The sequence below is a fragment of the Ciconia boyciana genome, chromosome 1 (assembly GCF_034638445.1).
Source record: "Ciconia boyciana chromosome 1, ASM3463844v1, whole genome shotgun sequence".
Classification (NCBI taxonomy): Eukaryota; Metazoa; Chordata; class Aves; order Ciconiiformes; family Ciconiidae; genus Ciconia; species Ciconia boyciana.
Genome location: NC_132934.1, coordinates 204,756,003 through 204,779,140, shown reverse-complemented (window position 1 = coordinate 204,779,140; position 23,138 = coordinate 204,756,003). Strand labels below are relative to the sequence as shown.

At 41.5% G+C, this 23,138-nt stretch overlaps 1 protein-coding gene across 2 annotated transcripts; it reads right to left on the bottom strand.

The window, feature by feature from the left end:
- Positions 1-908: 908 nt before the first annotated feature.
- TMEM123 (transmembrane protein 123) lies at positions 909-21,138 on the bottom strand. Of its 2 annotated transcripts, none has more exons than XM_072850646.1 (6): positions 20,943-21,127; positions 14,092-14,151; positions 11,771-11,836; positions 6,923-7,105; positions 5,308-5,455; positions 909-3,134 (listed from the first exon to the last, which is right to left on the bottom strand). In XM_072850646.1, exons 1-6 carry the CDS (start codon positions 21,010-21,012, stop codon positions 3,110-3,112), a joined length of 552 nt encoding a protein of 183 aa, XP_072706747.1. In that variant the 5' UTR covers positions 21,013-21,127; the 3' UTR covers positions 909-3,109. The 2 variants fall into 2 exon arrangements, with proteins under 2 accessions (XP_072706747.1, XP_072706746.1); XM_072850645.1 differs by lacking the exon at positions 909-3,134 and adding an exon at positions 4,147-4,246 and having other exon boundaries at positions 20,943-21,138.
- Positions 21,139-23,138: the final 2,000 nt, after the last annotated feature.

Genomic DNA, 23,138 nt, shown 5'->3' with positions numbered 1-23,138 from the left:
CTATTTATGCTAAAAATTTGTTGCATAAAATGAATATAAACAGATCATAAACTTATAATTGAATTTAGAATAACTAATCACTAGAGAAGTGAGTGGGAAGACACTTCCATGAGGAAAAGATTATATTTAGGAAACATTTCTTTACCAAGAGGGTGGTCAAACACTGGCACAGGCTTCCTAGCAAGGTGGTCGATGCCCCAAGCCTGTCAGTGTTTCAGAGGCATTGGGACAATGCCCTTAACAACATGCTTTAACTTGATCAGCCCTGAAGTGGTCAGGCAGCTGGACTAGATGATCATTGTAGGTCCCTCCCAACTATTCTATTCTATATTCTATTCCCCAGTTGCCTGGGATAGTGCTAGACTTCAGTTTGAGACAAATACCTTTTCCTGTCTTTTGTTCCTACTTCAGCTTTATACCTCATATTGGTCTAAAATTTGGTAGTCTCCTGTGGCAAACCCTTTCAAATACTCTTTCTTTACAGAAACTAAGTGCCAATCTTTAGTTAACATAATCAGGATTTTTTGAATGCTAAATTACTATTTCAGTTATTTAATACAGTCAACCCCTCTACACGTGTAGAGCATAGCTAAATTCAGGTCCACTGCTTGTTCCAATGCTGTAGAGCAACCTCCAGGACTGAGGCCTAAATATGTACTTAGTGGTGGTACGCTACACTGAAAAGCTGTCCTGTTCATCCCACTTTATACATGAGTAACTTAAAGCTGGGTTTTCACTTACTGTTGGAAAGCAAATGTAAAGTTAAAGGTAGGATTTATCAATTACACCTCACTTTGCCTAGTATCCAAACACCTGAAAGGAGGTCAGGTTTTATATTTGCACTGACACCTCTGAAATCTTAAGCACATAGTTTTGCTTTATTGTAGTAATGAGATTACAACATACATTACAAATTATTGAGCTGGGCAAAAATGCACTAGGTCTGGTATTCTAGCATTTAAAAGTATATATAATGAACACTTCTTCTTCAATGGTTATGACTGTGGAAAGGGTTGAAGGAATTATGAAACCATCTAATAAAATAAAAATCCAACTGAAACTGATTAGTAACTCCAAAGATTTAGTTTTATTTATTCACCTGTACAACAGAGGTGAGACAATCCCAGTAACTGAGTTGCACTTAATTGTCTTAATTTCTACAAAGTAAGGAACTGAAGAGTTTGGAAACAATTCTTCCATAGAACTGCAAGTCAAAACCAGAAGTTTTCCACCAAATAATGCAATTAAGAAAAATCACAAAAGTTACTTCAAATCACTTTTCCCCCTGTACCTCAACCTCAGTAAAAAACAAAACAGCCCTGCTACCCCCATTTCAGGTGTGTGGCTGGTGCTATTAAGACTACTCATTAGCTACGGTTTGCCAGAGCCAGCTAGCTGTGCCTTGGACACAACAGTTTTACTACTCCATGTGAAAAAGGAAAAAACCATCCATACAAATGCACTTTAACACTGCATGTCAGAATAAACTATTGCTCAACAAGAAAACTAACCTGTGCCAGAGCTGTTGTCTTATTTCCCCTGATGGGGTGTATCCCAGCCTTCTGACAGACCTATATGCAGTTCCCGTTGTGACCTTCCTCAGCTGTCGCCACCTCCTGTCTGTGCCCTGCATGATGGACTAGTGCCAGCAGTAACCAGGATAGTCCAGTCCCACCACACCAAACCTCTTCACCAGGGAGAGGTCTACAAGTGGAGCCTGAGAAGGACTGAATGAATGATTATTCAGGGACATAAGGAGATGCAGGCCTGTGTTTCTTGATCCTTGCTCTAGTTTTCCTTACACCAGTGTAAATCAGGGGCCCATCTACTGAAGTCAGCAGGTTTACCTCAGCGTAAATGCAGAATTGATACAGAAGCAGCATCAGCTGTCTTGCATGGGACTCCCAGTGTATTTGGGCCTTAATCTAAAGGCCTTCTGAGAGATGCCCCATTGCCTTCAGTGGGCTTTTGACCAAACCTCTGTACACATGTGCAGCAGTACCAAGTTCTGAAAATAGCTGTAAAAATGCAGATAATCTTCTAAAATGCTATCTTATAGATTTTCCACTTCTCTGTGTAACTTTCAATGCTTATCAAATGCTGCTAAAACATTGCATACAGCTTCATAATAATAAAAAACAAGAGTGAAGCGATTGCTACATTCAACTTAAAAGCCAATTTTTAGACACAGTTTTCATATTTTATTATATTTATGATGGCACAATTACTTTTTTCCATTTTTATTTTATCTTCAATTGCACATGCTTCTTAAAGGTCTTTTCCAACCTAAACGATTCTATGATTCTATGCTTCATTAGGAAATTTTTCTATCTTCATGCTAGAAAAAAGAAGCTCTGAATTGCATAGCCTGTTTTCCTATAAGGACCCATTTAGAGAAAAGGGTTGTGGATGGGTATCATCTCGTCTGTCCATGCTTCCTGCAGCTAGTCTCACTGCATAGCCTGTTAAGGAAAGTCTCTGCAGGTCACTGGTGAGCTAATGACTGAAGTTTAAAGTACTCATTATCACTTTCTATACAGTTAGCAAACCATGTCCCTTTATAGCCTAATAAAAATTAACTGAATTGTTCAAAATCTAAGATTTCTAAACTAAAGTTCACATCAAACTTCAAAATAAATACAATTTAATACAAAATATTAGGAAAAAAAATTTTACTTGCAAAAACCTATGCTTGGTCTCAAAGGTATCCTATTTAACCTACTATATCCATTATGGAACACACTGGATTTATGCAGTATGTGAGAAATAATTGAACTTACTTAGAATTGCAATGATGCGATTCACTGTGCTAGTAATTAGCTATTTCAGAGACTTGTGTGTGTACCTTAAAATGACTCAATATGTGTGTTTCTTCAAATTTGGTTTCAAATACTGGAAAAATAAAATACTGTCTCTACAAAGTGCTGCTCTTCTTATGAAAGCCAATGCAAAAAAATGAGGATGTTTAAAGAGCTTCTCAACATTTTGCAGGATCACACCCAAGACAGGTTTAGAGACTGTGATCATCTTTATGAAAGGAACTTTTCAGAAGTAAGTTACAACAGATGTGATAGGATGGGTTTCCAACACTGTCTTCCCTGAAGTCTGTTTAAATGATGGCATCATGTTCATCACTGTAATAGAAACACAGTAATTAATGTTCTGCAGTACAGGCAACAGTCAAGATAAGAAACAGGCACTCAGCTGCTGCTAAGAAGGTTATTTTGTGAACAGAGGCCATCTTGCTGGGAAGGGCTAAGGGCACATTGATCTGGGAGTTACAGTCCTCTCTGAGCCAAGCCTCAAATTAACAGAACAATTTCATTTTTTAAACACTCCTCTAGCTTCACTAGCCTTATTAACATTTTGGCTTTCCCATTTAATTCAAGTAAATATTTTTAGATCAGCAGTTGCTCAGGCATTTTTATCCTATCTTACCAGTAGTAACAGCTAATCAAAGCCAGTTTACAAGCTCAGTGTCAGGTTTCCTTTGTTTTAAAGATACTGTTGATCTGAATTCTACAATACCCATTCAAACACTACTGTGGGTAAACATGTGCAGCAGGGACTGGTTGAACTCCATGACCAGCAAGCAGGAGTCAAGATGGAGAGAAAACACAAGGCCTAAACACTAGCATCCCAACAAGTCCAATGACATCACCTCACTTAAAACAAGCTTCTCAACTGGGATGGATGATACTGAATAGGAAAAAGAAAAGCAACCTAGTTTTAAGAATTCCCAGTTCTTAAATTAAACATGGGACAAGGAGGCAAGTCTGGAAGCCTGGAAGAAAACTGAGTAGAGCAGGGTATAAATGGCAAATGAGATGGTACAATTTTGATTGACCTATTCACTACAAAAGGGGTGAGATACAAGATGAAGTCAAAATCATAGATGTCTGACTGGTACTGTGCTCTCAGAAATGAATACTGCAGAGGAAAAGAGTACCTCCACAAAGAAGAACCATACCCAAGACAAGACTGGACCTACTACCTCCTGTCCCCCAATCTCATATCATAAAGGAGAGAGACCAGTTGCCTGAAAGAAGTTGGTGGCAGAGAATGTGTTTAAATCAGCGTTTTTCAACTACAGACTGTCTGAAGCCCACAGACAACTTCTAAAGGGTCTTGAAAAGGTAACTAAGAAAAGCAAGCTTACTCTCAATAGGCTTGTATTTGCTGTACAGCACCTACACTCCACAGGGAAAATATCAGCAGCCTGCAGCTCCAAGAAGGTTGAAAGTCACTGGAGTACACAGAGTAAACAAGTGACTTTAGGTGGGATCCAGCCTATACCTTTCAATATCCACAGCACAGACTTTATCTAAGACTTTTAGCTGCCCTCACAGTAAGTGAATACAAACATACATGGATAGGCTGATTCATCTGACAGATTTACCCTACTTTAGGGTAATACGAATGATATGAGATGACTAGTTCAGATGCAGATGCCTGTATTTGGTTAAATGAATTCTACTTCTTATTTCATGGACTTGTGAAAAGTATTTAAAGCAGGTTCAGTGCATACAATTTTATGGACAGGTTTCTGGAGTTAAGAACAAGGTAACACAGAAACCTAAATCTTAACAATCAATCAGTTGGTCTGCCTATATTGCAAGGTGGGGCAAAAGTTTGAGTTTATGTATTGACAACAATCAAATACTGTGCTTTTAAAAATGTGAATAATGGCCATATTGCCTTTTAATGTTTTCTGTGACAATAAATAATCAATTCAATAGTGGTGGCTTAAGAATGTGGAATATTAGATGCCTGGCTTTAAAACTGGCTGCTCAAACTAGACTTGAAGGTACATAAAAGGTGATACAAAAGAGAGATGGTAATAGAGTTCCACCAAGACATCATACAGGTCATAGAAAATAGAGATACTACAAAAAAATTAATGGCAAGGGGGAGGAAAACACCAAAGAGTGAACAGACAAATAGAGTCTAGGAGAAACTGTCAGAAGAACCAGAAGTCTTGCAAATTGCAGCAAACATTTTAAGGAAATGTTTTCAAGGAAAAGTTAGCTATTCATGGAATAGCTAAAGGACAAGGATCCTTTAGAAAAACAAAATGATTTTATATAATAGATCAGAGAAAAAACCCACTCAGAAGAGAGGCATAATAATAATGTGGAATAGCTGAAGTGGTGAAAGACAAAATATCACAATCAAATCTCTTAATGATATTAATACATACATTTGTTTAATGTACATTATATTAGAGTTCATTCTCCTTGTTTTGTTTGTCCTTGTTCCTCTCAAGAAAGTAATAAATTGACAAGGGACAGTCCCTTGGGAACTTACATGGTTCTGTACTGAATGCCTCTTCTAGAGTGATAGGTTTTGCATCCGATGTAGAGAATAACTAGGGCTCCAAGTGTCAGCACAATGCCACCTACAAAACTGCCGACATCAAATCTAGAGGTTATGACAACCTCAGATTTTGATGTGGCTGAAAGAAGAAAACAAAAGGCACTTTTTACAGAGCTTGCAAAATTGTGTTTTGAATGACTCCTCTATATCCTGCCCTCCCCACTGACATATCATCTAAAGACCCAACCAGACAAATTTAACGTAGAACAACTGGCAAGATACCAACCAAGCACACTGAATGAAACCTAGAGCTCTGGTTTTAAGTACCAGATTCTGGCAATGCAGGAGGAGCTGATCCAACTGCTTGCTGTCTCTGAAAGACTGATTTCCTCCTCTCCTCTCTACTTCCCTCTTTCCCCTGCCTTTTTCCCCCCTGCTCTCTCCTCCTTCCACACTTGTGACTTCTGCCCTTCTTAGGCCAGTTCTAGTGTTTTTCATACCCTCCATGAGGCAATTTAACTCACTAAGATGGCCTGAAATTAACCCAAGAAGAAAAGGAAGTTGCTTTTAGTCAGATGAGCATACTGAGTCAGCCTGCAGAGGGGTCCAACAACTACCAAGTCAGTCAGTATAGTTACATGGGGGGAGTAAAATACTTTTGGGGACGATGAGCTGTTGGATTGCTTTACCTTGTCTCATAGAATTGTACCTGCACTCTCCGAGTGAGATCAGCTCTGCAGCCCAACACAAATATTGACATAGATAACATGACCTCAGATAAGCCATAGCATTTTCCATGTGAAAACTGGTTTATCTGCTACAAACTCACACCAAAAGACTCAGTCTGTGCCCATCTCTATTTGTACTTACCACAGGGAACGTTACGTGGCCAAGTAAAAGTTCTGCTGATGACACCGTGACCTACCCAATAACGCTTCACTGACACGTGAGCAACCCTGATCTGTTTAGAAGTGCAAGCGTGAAGTGCTGCAAACAAGCAGCTAACCACAATACTGAATTCTACACTTACTGTTTTTGTATTAAAGGGTACTGTCAAACTGTATTTGACAATTTTACATGAAGTGTGACTCATTCATAGTCATACTCTATCCTCCATTAGGGATAAAATTCATTACATTGCTACAAAGGTAGCTAACAGAACTCAGTCTTTCTACCAAGCCAGTAGACATATTTTGAGCCACAGGTCAGCTGTGAAAAAGGAAGTATTAGAGATGAGTTCAAGTAAGCTGTAGAAGGGAGAGCTGAACAAATACAGAAGTTGTATTCAAAAGCAGGCTTTCTCCTAACATTGCTAATCTCCTTGCTGGTGGCTGCTGGTTCAGACCACTCGCATTTTATTTTATTTTTTTTTTCCTCAATATGTCAGGTCTTTCAGGTTAAGTGAAGCCTTATTTAAATAACTGGAATGCTCAGAGCAACGTTATCGTAGCCAACTTAATAATAAAACCCCACCTTATTCTTGTTTTTCAGTATGCAAATACCTTCTTTCTTTGTTACAGTACTGTAAAACTAACAATTCTACAATTGTACAACACATGTCAACATGTATACAAGCCTTTACAAGCTTCTTGAAATGTGAACTCACCTGTCACAGAAGTGAAAGAAATCTTGGAAGTGGTCACCACTGTAATATTGAGTTGTGATGATGTGACTGATGAAGCTGTGGTGGATCTTGTTGTCTGGCTGGTTTTGGTGGGCTGAGTCGTCAAGGTGACAGATGTAGGGGTGTTGGTGGTACTGTTCAGATGAGCAGTACTGGTGGACGTACCTGGGAAATTTTTATTTGTGATGTCACACAGAAAAATACATAAAAATAATAAACTGTATACTCATTGAATAAGATAGCATTGATCATGCCCAAATAGAATGACAGAGTAGCAATGAAAATGCCACTGCATGGATATCCATGCAGTGGATACTGCATACAAACTCTTGCATACAAACTCTTCCCCTTTGCATTTCCTTTGGAAAGACCTAACTTCTGATTTGTGGGGCTCACGGTCAGGAATGGTTTAAAGGAAAGGCTGTAAAGAAAACCTGGATAATATCTGATAACTTTTAGAAGGGTCAACTGTTTTTGGATAACACTATCCAATTCCATAGAATTGTGCCTAATTTTAAAATGTGATAAAATTCTGGATCAAGAGTAATTTTCCATTTGAAGTGCCCAACTTTCCAGATAACTAAGCTTTTCTGATAAGAACGGATTATCCGTGAAAATGCCCCTCCCCTGCCCCCCAATTTTAGTAATTATTTAATCTTTAATTTGCTTTTGAATCAAACAGTGGCTTTACTAAGGCTACATGTATATTAAACTTAGCAGAGTAAATTCTGTATGTATGTTAAAGTTAAGGTTCAAAAGGTTTTCCACATGTGATACACATTTGACTAACGTAAATCTGCTGGCTTGTATCATTTATTTAGTAGCAAGCTGTCTTGCCAAGGTTAAAACGAAGATTGGAATGCTGTTTCACAAGTTTAACTGACACCTAACATATTTAATTTTTACTCTGCTTTTACCTAACACTTCCCCTTCCCTCCTCAGAAAGCAGTCATGAACTGCTCAGAGTAACAATACCATAAAGCAAAATTCAAGAATAGAGATTGATATTTATAGCAAAATCCTCAGAACCTTAGTAGAAGGCAGCCAGCTAGAATGATCTTAAGAATAATTACTTATTTTTCTAAGAAGGAACTAACAAGAAACATGAGCCTGTTATGCAACTAACATTTCTCTAAGCAGACAATATGAGGCAAATAGCTTTTATGTATGAAGTAATTTTAGGGAGAAAAAGCTCCCTTTGCAGCTGTCTACTTCGTATTATTTCTATAACCTCACACCAGCTGGGTTCATTTTAAACACCACAAAAGCTTTTCATTATGGACATTCAAATGTCTAATTATACCCATGTTTTCTTGAAATTGTCTAAAACTAGAACAACTGAAGAATAGGTAGTTTCATCTCAATTCCACAGTAAACTTGATACTCAATTTCTGCTTTTTTTTATACAGCATCTAAAATGCTTCTATAGAATAATCTTCCTGTAAGTGTGGTTTAAAACGTGAGCAGCTACACACAGAATGGTGTCTTTGCTAAGACTTAAGTATCACTGCTTCCAGTACAGATGTGAACATCAAAAACTTAACCCCCCCCCCCAAAATACAACAATGTAAGCATTCAGAAAGGAGGTGGCCTCCACAACACTTTCCTGAGACATTTAACATTAAAACTACTGAAACAGCCCAAACCAGTCCCATAGTAATTGTTATTTATTTTCCTGTTCTTCAATGTTATAATTGTATTGTGCCATAACCGTAAGAAACACTTTGAAATGAGCATTCATTGCAATGGAATACTATATTCATGGAGTACTATATTCATGTGCTTACCTTGTTACAATTAGGAAATTCAGTTCCTCTATGAAGCATGTGTAAAATACATCAGATAAAATTCAGGGCACATTTTAATACTGACAGGTAAACTCCCCAAAGGCACAATGATCTATAAATATCAAATGGTTCCTCATTGTAGGAAATAAGCAAGGAAATGTCTGTATGGAAACCATCTACAGTTATATGACATGAAACCATACCTGGTAACTGCATTCCTAATATAAAAGATACCAAAAGAAAGACAAATCTGAATGCCAAGTGTCTCAACCAGTCAGTTTTCTGTGTTTTTTTGGTTTTGGTTGGCTGTTTTTTTTTTTGAGCCATGATTTCTGAGCATCAAACTGACTTGTGTTTCTGAGCAATATAATGGCTAATTGTTCCATGTGTAACATTATTAAACAGTGTTACACAAAGATGGTACTTATTCCATGGGCATTAAATTACCCTACAGAAAACCTGAGTCAGCACAAAAAATATCCAAGCAGCTACCATGAAGAATTTCAGCAAATTTGCACATTACTTTTTCCCCCTCTCTTTCCTACTAGTGATCCTTTTTTCTTACTTTATCAAGACTACAGCACTTGGTGATGTAACATTAAGAGTAAAGTCTGGTTAATCTCCTACAGACTTATCTTTCATGATGTATTTAGCATCAGTCATTTCAAAACATCAGTGGGAGGCTGAGGCAGCTGGAGAATTTGGGAAGCTGACATGAACTGGGCACCAATCTGTTCTTCTGTGTCTTTGAAAAATGTTACCCATACTATTTTACCAACAGAGTTAAGATGAAAGAACATTTTCTAGCAACATCTGTCCTTTTATCTTTTATTTCTCTAATTACTTTTCCCCCAAAAGACCAGCTGGGCTTCATCGAACATCATGCTAAACAAACCCAGACTGCCTGAGTTAATTTTTATTATTTAAAATGGATGCATGCAAGTAATATAGTTCAGGTTCATGATGCTTTAAGAGAGACAAGTATTTTACTTTGTATGCTACCTGTGTTTAAACATTAAATAGCTATGCTATATCCATCAATCTATATATAAACTATAGCAAACTATATATATAGCCTAAAGATAAGAATTCTTAGCATCATGCACTACTCCCTTAGTGTTTTAACTCAACAAGAAGAAATACAACTGAAATTGCATAAGCACTGTGCTAACATACAAAATAATTATTATTGAATGCTCTTCCTAAAATAAATAAATACTCTCCTTTGCATGGAAGATGACTGAATGAAACAGACTTATGCTTCTGCCATGAAAAGCTTCCCCCCCCCCCAAAAACAAAAAAGAGGCAGAGACTTTAAGCAAAATTAAGTACATATATCCAGTAGTCTTTATTCTGAAGAGGTCAAGACAGATAATCAAAATGGATGAACACTGTCTTAAAATCTATGAAGTTTCTAATTAAAAAAGAAAAAAAGAAAAATAAGAGAAGGATGTGAATCATAAACCGTGTGAAGCAAGGCATAGCTGTTAGGTTTGTACTGTGCCTAACAGTAAAGGGCTCAGGCCTCTTTTTACTATTATTGTCCAGACATAGTAAAGCTCAGACCTCTGCAAGAAATCCATAGTCAGGGTTGGAGCAGAGGGCAGAAGGGTTGGCGCAGAGGGTGGATGAAACACCTGTGGTTAACAATGGCTTTACACATGGGCAAAGCCCTAAGGCAACAAGGGGATTACAAAAATCTCTCCACTTTCCAAGTTAGACATGCTTAAACTGGTGCACTGCAGGCAATGGAATGAGACACTGCACCACTTCCGCTATCAAAATAAAGGACTTTGCAGAGATTATTTTTTCCTGGTGAGTATTTTATTCTTAAATGAATAACAAGCAACTTCTGAGTGCGGTAGCTCAGAGGTTATCTGGAGACTACAGAGACAAAAAGTGAGAGCTGTACTGGAAACGGAATGACATAGCTGGGACTTTATGATCAGCATAAAACTTCACAAATACAGAAAGTATCTTAGGGTAGGCACAATATTTCTGCCCTGCTTTCACATGGCTCTTAGCACAAAGGGGACCCAGTACATCCATGAAACTAGCTTCTCTTCTCTTAGATACAACCTTTCACCTGTGTATCACAGACTGAACAACTGCATGACATTAATTCATATCCAGTCTTTACTGATGTGGTGAAATATGCTTGTGAAGTTCTTCCAGAAGATCATTTTTTTAATTTTCTTTTTTAATTGACATAGCCAACAGCTGGAACACTGCAAATACAAGTGGATGAACTGTCGGTTTGTGTCCCAGGTTAAATATCTGCTTTCAAACTCTACTAGTTGATATAACACAGCTATTTCTTCTTTCTATGAAGGTGTGTTTTGTAAACGCATTACTTATGTTGGAGCATCACGACTGCAACATTACTGCCTTGGGAAATCATTCTCACCTACAGTTCTTTTGCCAAGTTGTGAAGGAAAGATGGTAGTGCTAGAACAATGCAAAAGTACGCATGACACACTGTCCCAAATCTGCTGCTCGTGTCTCGCTTGAACTCCACTGTTTTGTGCTATGAGCTCTATAAGGACTATTTTCTACGGTATAAGGTTCCATGAAGTCTTACCTAAAAGGAAACGGAGTCTTACTCTTGAAACTCAAGCCCCCAGGACTTCATTATACCCTATATCTATTTACCATGAAATAACATTAAACAGATATGCAGTTTGCACAACAACCTATTCGTCTTTACTCCATGAAAATGGAAGAAGTTTGCTTAGAGACAAAGAATGAACATTAAAAAGACCAACTTCTTTCAATTCTTCCTTGGAGTTTTATTTTGAATCCTGGTTTTCAATGGCACCGCAAATGTCACTGCTTCTACTGATAAAGCATGCTACCTAAACTTGAAAAACAGTACAGCTTCATTTCAGAGTTGTTTTACATGTTGCCTCCCAGCCCTAAAATGATAATGCCTCTCTCAAATACTCACTTTTGATGGATATTTCTTTAGAATTTGGTATGATCTGGGGTAGGTTTGGAGCTAGCTTCTAGGTTCATAGTAATGGACAGATGAACAGATACGTACCTACTGTAGATGTTGCTGTAGATTGTGTGGATGATATAACAGTGAGATTGGAGGAACTGCTATTGTCTTCAAGGAAAAAAGAAAACAAGAAAAGAAGTATTATTCATTTTCATTGTAACATACTATAATTAGAGTACCCACAACATAATCCTCTCTTCTGGGTATCTGTGTTTGCAGGCTACAAGTGGGAATAGAGCAGAGAGTATTCCATCCCAAAGCAGATGGTTTTATCCCTCTGCAAAATGCTTCCAAATCTCAGTGCAGCAAGAACATAGTTACACTGTATGCACAGTAGTGCCCAAATGGTCTGCATCTGAATTCTTTACATCTCCTCTTTTTGCTCGCTTCCACTTCTATGTCATGCTCTATTCCAGTTGCTGTTATCAGCCATACTATCACTGACTTTCTTGACCTACTTTAGCACTGTGGGTTTTTTTTCTAGTTTTTATTCCTCTATTTAAGTTCCATTTCCTGTCCCTCAATCTTTACTTTCATTTTGCTGCATCTCTGTTATAAACTGGGCTCATGCTAGGAACATACTGTAGTTGTGTCAAGTAGGGACAGACTGATACCTTGTGAAACATCTTTCTGTGGGCTTATGCTCTCCTGCACAAAAACGGTCCTAAGAATGTACCTGTTTCCAAAGACTTAAAATATAAACCATGTTTCAGCCTTAATAGTTTTGTCCTTCCTTCTTTTCACTTCTACTTTCACAGTTCTCTCCCCCCCCCCCTTCCTACTCATGTTACTTCTAGGTTCTCAGGCACCCTCCCACTCTCACTTCTGTCCTCATTGCTGCATCCCTCTTCAATGTTTCTTACAGGTTAACAGTCTCTTCCTCCTGGCAAAGATCTACTGGGCTGTTTGGTAAGTCCTGTTCCTGGAAGCGTCACTGCCTATACTTCCCTCCCTTCACTCTGCACTGTTGTCTACACCCATTCTGTGATTATTCTTTTCTCCAAAGTAACTGATCTTTTACAGCATACTCCTACATTGCTAGTGCTATGCGCCTTGCAGCAGCTCTATTGCTTTTCAGCATGTCTGGAAAACAAAGTGCATAACCTCAGAGATGATGAGAATAGCAACACAGCTACCAGAATCAAGAAGCAGGCCTATTTCCTTTGAATGGATCTGCTGTTCTTACCACTGGAAAAGTCTAGTCTAGAACAGTTTTGTCAACCCTCTTTGCAATTGCATACATGTTATGAGCAAGCTCAGGCTTAAGAACAAATGCAACAAACTTATACCTTCATACCACCTACCAAAAAGGGGGGAAAAAAGGGGGGAATTACTTTGCCTTTTCTTTGGTATAATCATAGCCAACTAGCCCCACCATTGTGTAATGCACACACAACCCTTACACTGACATACCTGGGATATTAAGTTGCAGATTTAATTGCCTTTGAGAAAGAGTCCATGATTGTACAATTAAACACACATTCTTTCTTGCATATGTTGACTTCTACACCAGCGTAAGCCATGGGTATGCCTGGGGCTAAACCTTTCCCACACTGGCCCAATACTGTAACCAGAACACAGCTTTGGGTTTCCCCCAAGTTCTGAGTGCTTACTTCTGCAACCCTGGGAACACGTCTGGATGTGGACTTCATGCTCATACAGGTGAAAAGAAGCCGCGTACACTGCCTGGAATTTGGGTGTGAGTCAGTGATGCAATTAACACAAGATAGAGTGAGGCAATGAGCAGAGTACTGGCTATACATCCCACTTGTTGGCCAACAGCAAATGAGACGAGCGAAGTGGTACAGGGCAAAAATGACTCAAGGAATATGCCTTTTGCATGGCACATGCTTAAAGGTGTACAGCTTAACGCAGTCAAAATGAGATTACACTATGAAATAAATGTGTACTTTAGCAATGAGCTCAAGCATGGTGGACCTAGAATCCATTCTGACATTAAAAATCAAATGAAAAAGTGCCTTGCCTTTTTCTCAAGAGCACTGAATTCTAGCCTAGCAGACTTCTTGAGCTGGTGGTTCTCTTTTTAACTGTAAATTACTGTTGGCACGTATTTCTAGTTCTATACATAAAATGTTCTCATTTTATTTCTCCTCTCTCTGTTGCTCTGGGGTACCTAACGATATGAGGATTGAGTTGTGTTCTACTGTTCCTCTTAAATATCTTTAGTTGTCCTGGAATAGATGTGACAATCTGAGTACCTCCCTCCTGCCCTACAGCTGTTCACAATTCAATAAAATAAAATAAAGGGCAAACTATTACAGGACAGTTTAAGGCATACAATAATACATATTGCTTTTCTCGATGCTACTGAGGAACACCAACAGAAATGCCAGGAGTATTACCTTGCAACTTATGGTCTGGAACTGTAGTAAAGGGTGCAGTACTGCTGGAGTTGTTCATCTCTTCATTTCCCACATAGAAAACAAGAAGATTAAGATAGTTTTAAGTGCTTTATTACTAAGAAGTGAAAAAAAAAAGTTAGTACAGCATCTGTCACTTGCTTTGGGCATATAAATGACTAAACTACCACAGACAGGAGTCAGGTATAATGGTCATATAAAAGAATGGTACCACAACAGCCTGCTCCTAGCACATTAAAAATTACAACATTTGCACTACCCAACCATCAAATAAACTGGAACTCCTTCCCATCCTCAGTTTTATCTTCCCCATCATCACCATCCCAAGTTCTCTTCTTCCCTGAGATGAAAGGAGACTGAAAGAAGTAAGAGGTAGAAAATCAGGCACCTTCCTTCAACAATAACATAAGACCTGCATCACCTACAGCAGAAGGAAAAGAACTTCTCACGTAAATCTTCTCCTATAAAGCCTGCAAGGCCTTTGCAGGCAGATGGGCACTTGCTATGCCCCTACATAGACAGCATGGTACGACAATAAGCTCCACTAGAAGTTGCATTGCTTAGTTTCAGACTAACAGCATGTTAATGCATCCACTGAGCATTTGGCAGGTCGGGAGTGGGATACAGAAGGATCACACCTCCGGTGAAATATCATCATACCCTAAAGACTAATTGAGGCCTGATTACTCTGTCCTCAGGCCTGGTCTACAAATAAGTGGTAAAATTTAAAGATAAACCACACAGAATGAAAAGTCTGGCATTCACATGCATGCAAGAGGATCAGTTGTGGATTCTGCCTTTGCCAAGCAGAGTTTAGTTTTGATCACTTATACAAATGGCAAACCACTCACAGTATCTTACCCCTGCAATATCAACATCGAGAGCAGCACTGCAAGATATGTTAGACTGTTTAATTAGGGCCTTAAGGAAAACAAACAAAAAAAGGAGGATGGGACACAGCTAAACTAAGCTTCCCCAGGAAGGACCCAATCCTGCAGAAAGTGGTCTACATCAGAGCTAGTCCCCCTGCATTTAACAATGGTCTGACTGAGGAAGCTTAAGCCAACAGAAAACTGACATTACCTGCCTCCCCAATAGCATGCAATGTTTTTTGCTGCCTCAACCAGCAGAATGGGCTCCCTGTAGGACTAGATGAAAGAGAGGGGCAGGAACCAGAGGTGGAAGGGAAGACAGGACTGTATTAGTCCTAGCTCAAATCAGCCTGGACTGTACACCCTGAAAAAGTCAAGGACCTTATCCAGCTTAAAAGATACAACCTTTTTTTTCTCCCCTCTCCTCAAAAAAACCCAAACATTGATAAGTTTCTTAATTTGGATCACAAGCAGTTGCTCCAGAATACAAATGCATCTTAATATGGGGTACTGCATAAGCATATGCCACATCAGAACATGTGGTAGTGAATAGGACATGTGAGAAAAAGAAAATCTTAAAATCACAGAATCACAGAATCATATAAGTTGGAAAAGACCTTTAAGATCATCGAGTCCAACTGTAAACCTAACACTACCAAGACCACCACTACACCATGTCCCTAAGCACCTCATCCAAACGTCTTTTAAATACCTCCAGGGATGGCGACTCAACCACTTCCCTGGGCAGCCTCTTCCAATGCTTGATAACCCTTTCAGTGAAGTAAAATTTCCTAATATCCAGTCTAAACCTCCCCTGGTGCAACTTGAGGCCATTTCCTCTCGTCCTATCACTTGTTACCTGGGAGAAGAGACCGACCCCCACCTCTCTACAACCTCCTTTCAGGTAGCTGTAGAGAGTGAGAAGGTCTCCCCTGAGCCTCCTTGTCTCCAGGCTAAACAACCCCAGTTCCCTCAGCCACTCCTCATCAGACTTCTGCTCCAGACTCTTCACCAGCTTCATTGCCCTTCTCTGGACACGCTCCAGCACCTCAAGGTCTCTCTTGTAGTGAGGGGCCCAAAACTGAACACAGGATTTGAGGTGCGGCCTCACCAGTGCCGAGTACAGGGGGACGATCACTTCCCTAGTCCTGCTGGCCACACTATTTCTGATACAAGCCAGGATGCTATTGGCTTTCTTGGCCACCTGGGCACACTGCTAGCTCATATTCAGGCGGCTGTCAGCCAACACGCCCAGATCCTTTTCTGCCAGGCAGCTTTCCAGCCACTCTTCCCCAAGCCTGTAGCGTTGCATGGGGTTGCTGTGGCCCAAGTGCAGGACCTTGCACTTGGCCTTGTTAAACCCCATACAAGTGACCTCGGCCCATTGATCCAGCCTGTCCAGGTCCCTCTGCAGAGCCTTCCTCCCCTCAAGCAGATCAACACTCCCGCACAACTTGGTGTCATCTGCAAACTTACTGAGGGTGCACTCGATCCCTTTGTCCAGATCATTGATAAAGATATTAAACAGAACTGGCCCCAGCACAGAGCCCTGGGGAACACCACTCGTGACCGGCCGCCAACTGGAGTAAACTCCATTCACCACCACTCTTTGGGCCCGGCCATCCAGCCAGTTCTTTACCCAGCGAAGAGTACACCTGTCCAAGCCATGAGCAGCCAGTTTCTCCAGGAGAATGCTGTGGGAAACCATGTCAAAGGCTTTACTGAAGTCCAGATAGACAACATCCACAGCCTTTCCCTCATCCACTAGGCGGGTCACTAAATGACACTATTCCCAAACTGTTCTCTATCCTCCGACTGTGGTTTTGGATTTGAAGCAATGTGTATCACTGCAGGGACAGCAGGAGGCTTCAACCAGGGATGCAGGAAAGACTCCTGGGTTAAGGCAAAGGGAAAAGCAGCACATGCTTTTACGCAGCAATGGCTCTGACAATAACTGGAGACTCCCATGACTCCCATTTGAGAGCACAGACTGCACAGTGCAACCGGCCCAAAGTGAAACAGTGAGGGTTTCTGGCCTTCTCCAGGGAGCAGAAGTGCAAGGGTTAGAAGTCTGCACTGATAGAAGTGTACACGTGCAGACGTGAGTACAGGAAGGGAGGGAGAAAGCCGGCAGCCAGCTGCAGCGTGGAGGGTCCTGCGCGTGAGCAGAGGTAAAGCTCTTTCAGCCACAGGATTAGTTGCAATATTGGGCCTACAGATCTCGAGTAGAGAAACTGTGCTGATGCTTGTTCCCACCGTGATCCAGAGGGGAGAGGGGAAGGAAAGAAAGGAAAAAAATCTTCGTGTTCATTTTTCATGATGAAAAGAACCGAACCAAGGAAATACCCAACTTAAAACAATCCACCGAAGCACTACATACTGGAAAAGGACAGGGAAAGGGGATCAACAACATTTTTGACAGACAACTCTGTTTTCCTCTGTTCAAGGTCATGCACAGATGCAGCTAAAAACATAACTGCTTGTGGCTGGCTGGGGTGTATCTGAAGGCAAGTGTGCTTCCTGTGAAACGCTATGGCACAGTTTGGTACACCGAGCGGTTCCAGGGCCTCTTGCGGCTTTGTTGCTTTAGTGCATAAGAAGTCATTAGTTGTAGACAATTTGGATAAGCAAACATTCAAAAGGGCAAAATCAGGCCAGTTCTTCCAGCTTTATAGCTGAAATTCAGCTTCCAGAAGTGGCATTCAGACACAGGAGCTGAAGATCCGTGCTTGTGCTAAATACATAGACAGATGCAGGGTAAGCGATAAGGATAGCTCTGATACTTGTTGAAAATGAACAGGGCAAGATTTTAAATGGACTTGATTCTGCCAGATCCTGCAAAAATCAACACCGTGGATAACACCCATGAACTTTGATGTTAGGAATCTGTAGTCTCCAGCTCAGGCATGTACCAAATTACTATTCTCTGTAGATGAAGCCTGGTAGAAGAACCATACGCTGATGAGTGGCACTACTCATTCAGTTCCCTGCCTGTGACAAAGGTCAATTTGCCCACTCCCGCATTCACATTTAAGACAGACACATTTCTAAGGACTTGCAGGCTTTATGTCTAGTCTAACTAAACCTCATGCTGCAGAAAGATGTCGGTATATAAACTCACATTTTTACTAAGCACAATTTTACACACTGATTTTGGAGACATTTCAGAAGTCATATATAAAATTCTGTCTGGGCACCTTCTCTTTTCAAGTTTGACGCACACCAGGCAAGTAGGAGAGTTTTATGCCCAAGCCATTCGGCTTTTGTTGATTTAAAAACCAAGAAGTACAGAGGCACTGACAAAGCACAGTCCATCAGAAAGATCTCTGACTTGCACAGTAACCTCTAAGCAATCGAAATGAATAACAATTGAGGTGCTAGAATGGTTAAAGCAGAGATGTTAGAGCAGCAACATGAATATAACCATCCCCTAGATAGTCTCCACTGTCAGGACATTCATTCTCAGTTGAAATGGATGAAACTCAAATTCTGGAGATTAAAACAAAAACAACCCCCTCACCCCAAATCTACTTTAACATCTGCCAGGCAATTTTGACAAACTATAAATTCAAATCCCTGCTATCTGGAAACTTTATATTTCTTTTCCCTTTGACTCAACAAGGTCTTTTGGTACCTATTTCTGAAGTGGTGTTCTTGTCAAGAAGGCAGGTCACCCTGAGACAGAAGTCAGGCAGGATAATCTCAGCAACTTTTTGGACAGGTCCTCATGCCTTAACATTGTGAAATTACCTCACAGTCTTGCAAAGAAAAGTGTAAACACCACTGCATAGATGCTTAAGGAAACAATATGGACCCAAGTGGACTCAATTTGAGACTGAAAAACTACAACACCTTTTGCTGTCACCCAGAATCTGAGAGAATTAAGGAGATACACTGAAATCAAAATGCCATGCATGTTTTCAGGTCTGGAGGCTGCTGCTGCTGCTCATTTTTTGTACTGTGAGTCGTTTTGTATACAGGTAAGCTCTTGGAAGATGTTGCTAGCTATCTTTTCTGAAGAGAGCAGGAAGGGGGTGGGGGCAGCTTCCTACCAGGAAGCGTGGATTCTCCTTACTTGCTCAGGTATCAGGAAGCCAGCTGGATTTTACAAAATAGTGGGAAGGATTTTTCCTAAACCATAACATTTTGGTGATGTTTCTTCCACTGACTTGACCGACACATAGAAGCAGAGTAAAAGAACAGCATTATATTGATATTTCAATATCAGCCAGCCCCAAAGTATTAACAAGAGTAAGGGCAAATCTACTGCCACTTCCACTTTTTGCAAATCATAGTATTGGATGGGTTTCACACTTTCTCCTGTAGTGTTCGTTAGTGAATCATAAACTTTTGCTGAAACCAACACAAATCTCAGCAGTATTTTCTGGAAGTTTCTGAGTAAGCGGGCAGAAAAAACCCCGATACTTCAATAGATACGTTAGACTGAGCCTTAAAAGGGCACAACATATTATAAATGTGATCTAGATGACAAATTCACATATAGAGGAAGGACTATATTTGACTGTCAAAAGTTAGATAAGATCACCCCTGCCCCAGGAGACAGCACTGACTGTACACTGAGTTAAACCAGCATATGCACTCAGGAAGCGGCATGATAAAAGAGAGATCAAACAATCTTACATCAAATGAAATGACAGTCTATCGTTGTAAAATGGAGGCCATTAGCAAAGCAGTAAACAGGTTACTGGTAAACTTCTTCAAAAAAAGCTTGCTTTTTTTGGAAGGGTGATGATAAATCTGTTTACACTCCTCATTTTACTTTTTTTGTATTAATTTATATTATAGCTTCACCAGATTAAACAACAGCATATTAACACTGCTGGACTGACTGATATTCCTCAACATGATTTACGGGAGGTTAATTTTGGTATCTGTCTTTTGGCTTCTTTACTTTGGAAAATTGTGGGGCACTGTATGGGGCATTTCAGTCTTCTGAAAAGGCAACTCTGGCAACTCAAACTTTTGTATCTCTCATTTTATTTGAGTGCATCTCGACAATTATCCCCTGAATCTGGTCTTCTACCACCTGAGTTAAAGCACAAGAAAACAGGAGGCTGTGTATTTCCCAGAGTCGGCCATTAAAAAGAGCAATGCGCTGCAAGTGTCTGACAGAGATGCGACAAAACACACCGTCTGTCCTAACAGCAAAGCCACGATGACCCCGAAGCTATTAAAAGCCACTCGCCACAATTACAGCACGCCTCAGAGAACAGCGTCAAGAAGGGTAAGGAAAGCGCTTCCTGCCAGTCTAGCCCTGTCTGGGCCACCGTGGCTTCCCCGGCTCCTCCACGACCCACTCGTCCGGACACCTACCACGGGAAGGTCCTCGCTGTGTGCCCCGGGACACCTGCAGGGTTTGGGGAACATCTCCTGCCGTGCCTCGCGCCGCCTGCCCGTCCCCTGCTCACGCCTGCAGGCACGCAGGGAGATGGGAGCGAGGAGCCACGGGTGAACTCCGGGGTGAGCAGGGCCGGCATCCCCCTGTTGTGTGCAAACATTCATGCACACCCCCAAAAAACCAAAACGCTCCTTGTAATTTTTTTTTTTAAATTATTGTTTCTACTTCAAAAACATCCTGAATATTAAGCTTCACACCCCCTGTTTCTGTTACAAGTCCGCTCTAGAGAAACTGGCCACGTGCACGGTGCAATCTCAGCTCTTGTTTGAGAAGGTGGAAAGAAAAAAAATCAGCAAACCACCGAACTTCCTCGCAGCTGGAAAACCGAGCGAAGGGCACTCGGCGGGGCAGCGAGGGCGCGGCCAGCACCCCCGGCCCCGCTCCCAGCCACCAGCGACACGGCGAGGCCTGGGTCCGCCCGGCGGAGCTGTCGCAGCAGCCAGCGGGCGGTCCGGCTGCCGCCTCCGTGCCGGCGGAGAGGAGCAGCGCCGCCGCCCGCTGTGCCCGTCCCGCCCGCCCGTCCCCCCGCGGCCGCTACTCACGGGAGCCGGGGGCGAGCAGCAGCAGCGCTACCGCCTGCAGCGCGCAGGAAGCCCCGGTGAGGAGCTGCATGGCCGCTGCGGGAGCCGGGGGGCGCCGGGCTCGGAGCCGCCGGAGCACGCGAGGCGCTGCCTGCCCGGGCCGGCGGGGCGGGACGCGGCGGGGCGGGGCCGGGCCGGGCCGAGCCGGGGGCGCGTCCTGCGCGTGAGGCAGTCACCGCTCGTCCCGCCCGCAGGCCGCTGGCGGCAGCAGCAGCGGCCCCCGCCCCCGCGCGGTGCCGCCTCCTCAGCGCAGGCCGGGGCCGGCGGCGCGGCCTGATGTGGGCGCAGCCGCCCGCGGTCAGGCCTCAGCCCGCTCCTCCGCGGGGGATGTCGTGCCGGGGTCCCCTCTCTCCCGCCGGTTTTACAGCAGGCTGGGCGGCAAAGCGTTGTGGTATCCGTAAGGAGAGACTAGTAAGCGGAGAGAAGTTTGTACTTCGCTACGTGCACGCGGAGGTGACACGCGAGCAGTGCTCTGGTGGGTCCGTGAGCACCTGTGGAAACGGGGGCGAGCACCAGCAGTGCTGCCTGCAAACAACGCTCACCATTACTAAAGCCAGTCCATTTTCTGAATACCGTGTTAATGCCTCCACCAGAGCCTTGACAGTGAGGATTTATCCTCCTTGCTAATAACATTGCCCTAAATAATATCTGGTTATCAATAATCTCTGTTTGCAGCTGACTGTGCACATCTTTGTAAGGTGTGGCTGGAGGCTGTAGCTGTCGTACTGTTCACAGTCTGTTTAAACGGTGCTGATTATCACACAGTCTCTGGTTGTGTTTTATGTTAAATCACCAGAGCTAATGCCGTAGAGGTATTCTGAAATTTCCCTATGTACTTAGAAAATTGTGAAAGCAACTACAAAGGTGACAGGGAAAAGTGAAAGGTAACAACCATGTTCAATTCTTTCAAATTTTTCTTGTGTTCTTCTAACATAAAGTTGATGTTAGAAATTTATTTTTCAAAGGGAATTTATTAATATGTTCAACTTTAAAATTATTTATCAAAGGAAGGAACACTACGCACTGCTACAAATTGCTTTCTAATAAGTTAGAGAAAAATACTTTTAATGTGGATAATTGTAGGATCATCATCAAAGCCACAGTAGAATATTTAACACATATTACTACGTTTATGTTCTCTGCAGTACAAGGATGTTTCCATGTCAAGCAATGCATCTGAGCCAGAGAGGGAAAGTGACTGGCCTGAGAGCGCACGGGCAGGCTGTGAAACCTTATTCAGGTGCTGTGTGAAACCTAGTTCCCTCCCCTAATGACAGAATTATCCTTTGACATGCATTAGCTCTGTAAGTCTCAGCAAGCAAGTGGTAAACTAAAATGCTGAATAAAGATTTGGGGTTTTTTTTGTTCTAGCTTAATTAGGCCCCATAGTTTGCATTCGGTGAAAACAGGTGCATTTATTATACTTCCAGCATTTTCTTCTGCCCTTGTTCTACCTTGCTTCCTGTGTGGTTCTCATGACTAAGGTACCTGAAGACCAACATGTGTCTTTTTCCTGTGAATTTTCTGAGATGATCATCCAAAGCTTTTCTTTATGATGGCAGCAGGAGTAATATTTGCAGCTAGCCTAACTCCAGTAAAGCTTAGAAATACTAGTAATCCATATGTTACTAAGTATAAGGGCCTCTGTTTGGTTATAGAGGCAAAGCTTATAGTAAGAAAGAATATTTTTTTATTAAACTAAAATATTTAGAAGATAAAGATATTAATTATGTAAGTCCTTCAGCTCTCACACAACTCTAGTGAACATCAGGCTTAGAACAGACTGGAAGCAATTTATTTTGGAACAGCCTAATTAATATTGCCCAACTTGTGTATCTGCAGGAAAAGAGTAGTTAAGATACTTGGAACAAAGAGAAGTCTTAGGCTTGTAGGAGCTAGCTACATAACTCCTGTAGAAGTGATGAGTTAGTAGGAACTGAGACGTTGCAAAATAGTAAAGGCAGAGGTGTTGGAAGGTCTTGTGTTGATTGCTTTGGTGTGATCTTGTTCCATTTGGTGTTTATTGTCCTGTGGGAGGCGAATTTTTGACAATGTATTTCAAGGTGGCTGGCAGTTGTTCATATGCTGAGAAGGAAACATTCTGGGAAAATTTAGTGGAAATTATCATGTCCTTTTGGTACATGGTGTAATTAATTA

Coding starts and splice junctions, on each gene's coding strand:
- TMEM123 (XM_072850645.1), bottom strand. CDS start 21,012: ATGCAGCTCCTCACCGGGGCTTCCTGCGCGCTGCAGGCGGTAGCGCTG. Junction 14,152..20,942: donor GCTGCTCGCCCCCGGCTCCC/GTGAGTAGCGGC, acceptor TGGGAAATGAAG/AGATGAACAACTCCAGCAGT. Junction 11,837..14,091: donor TCCAGACCATAAGTTGCAAG/GTAATACTCCTG, acceptor TTTTCCTTGAAG/ACAATAGCAGTTCCTCCAAT.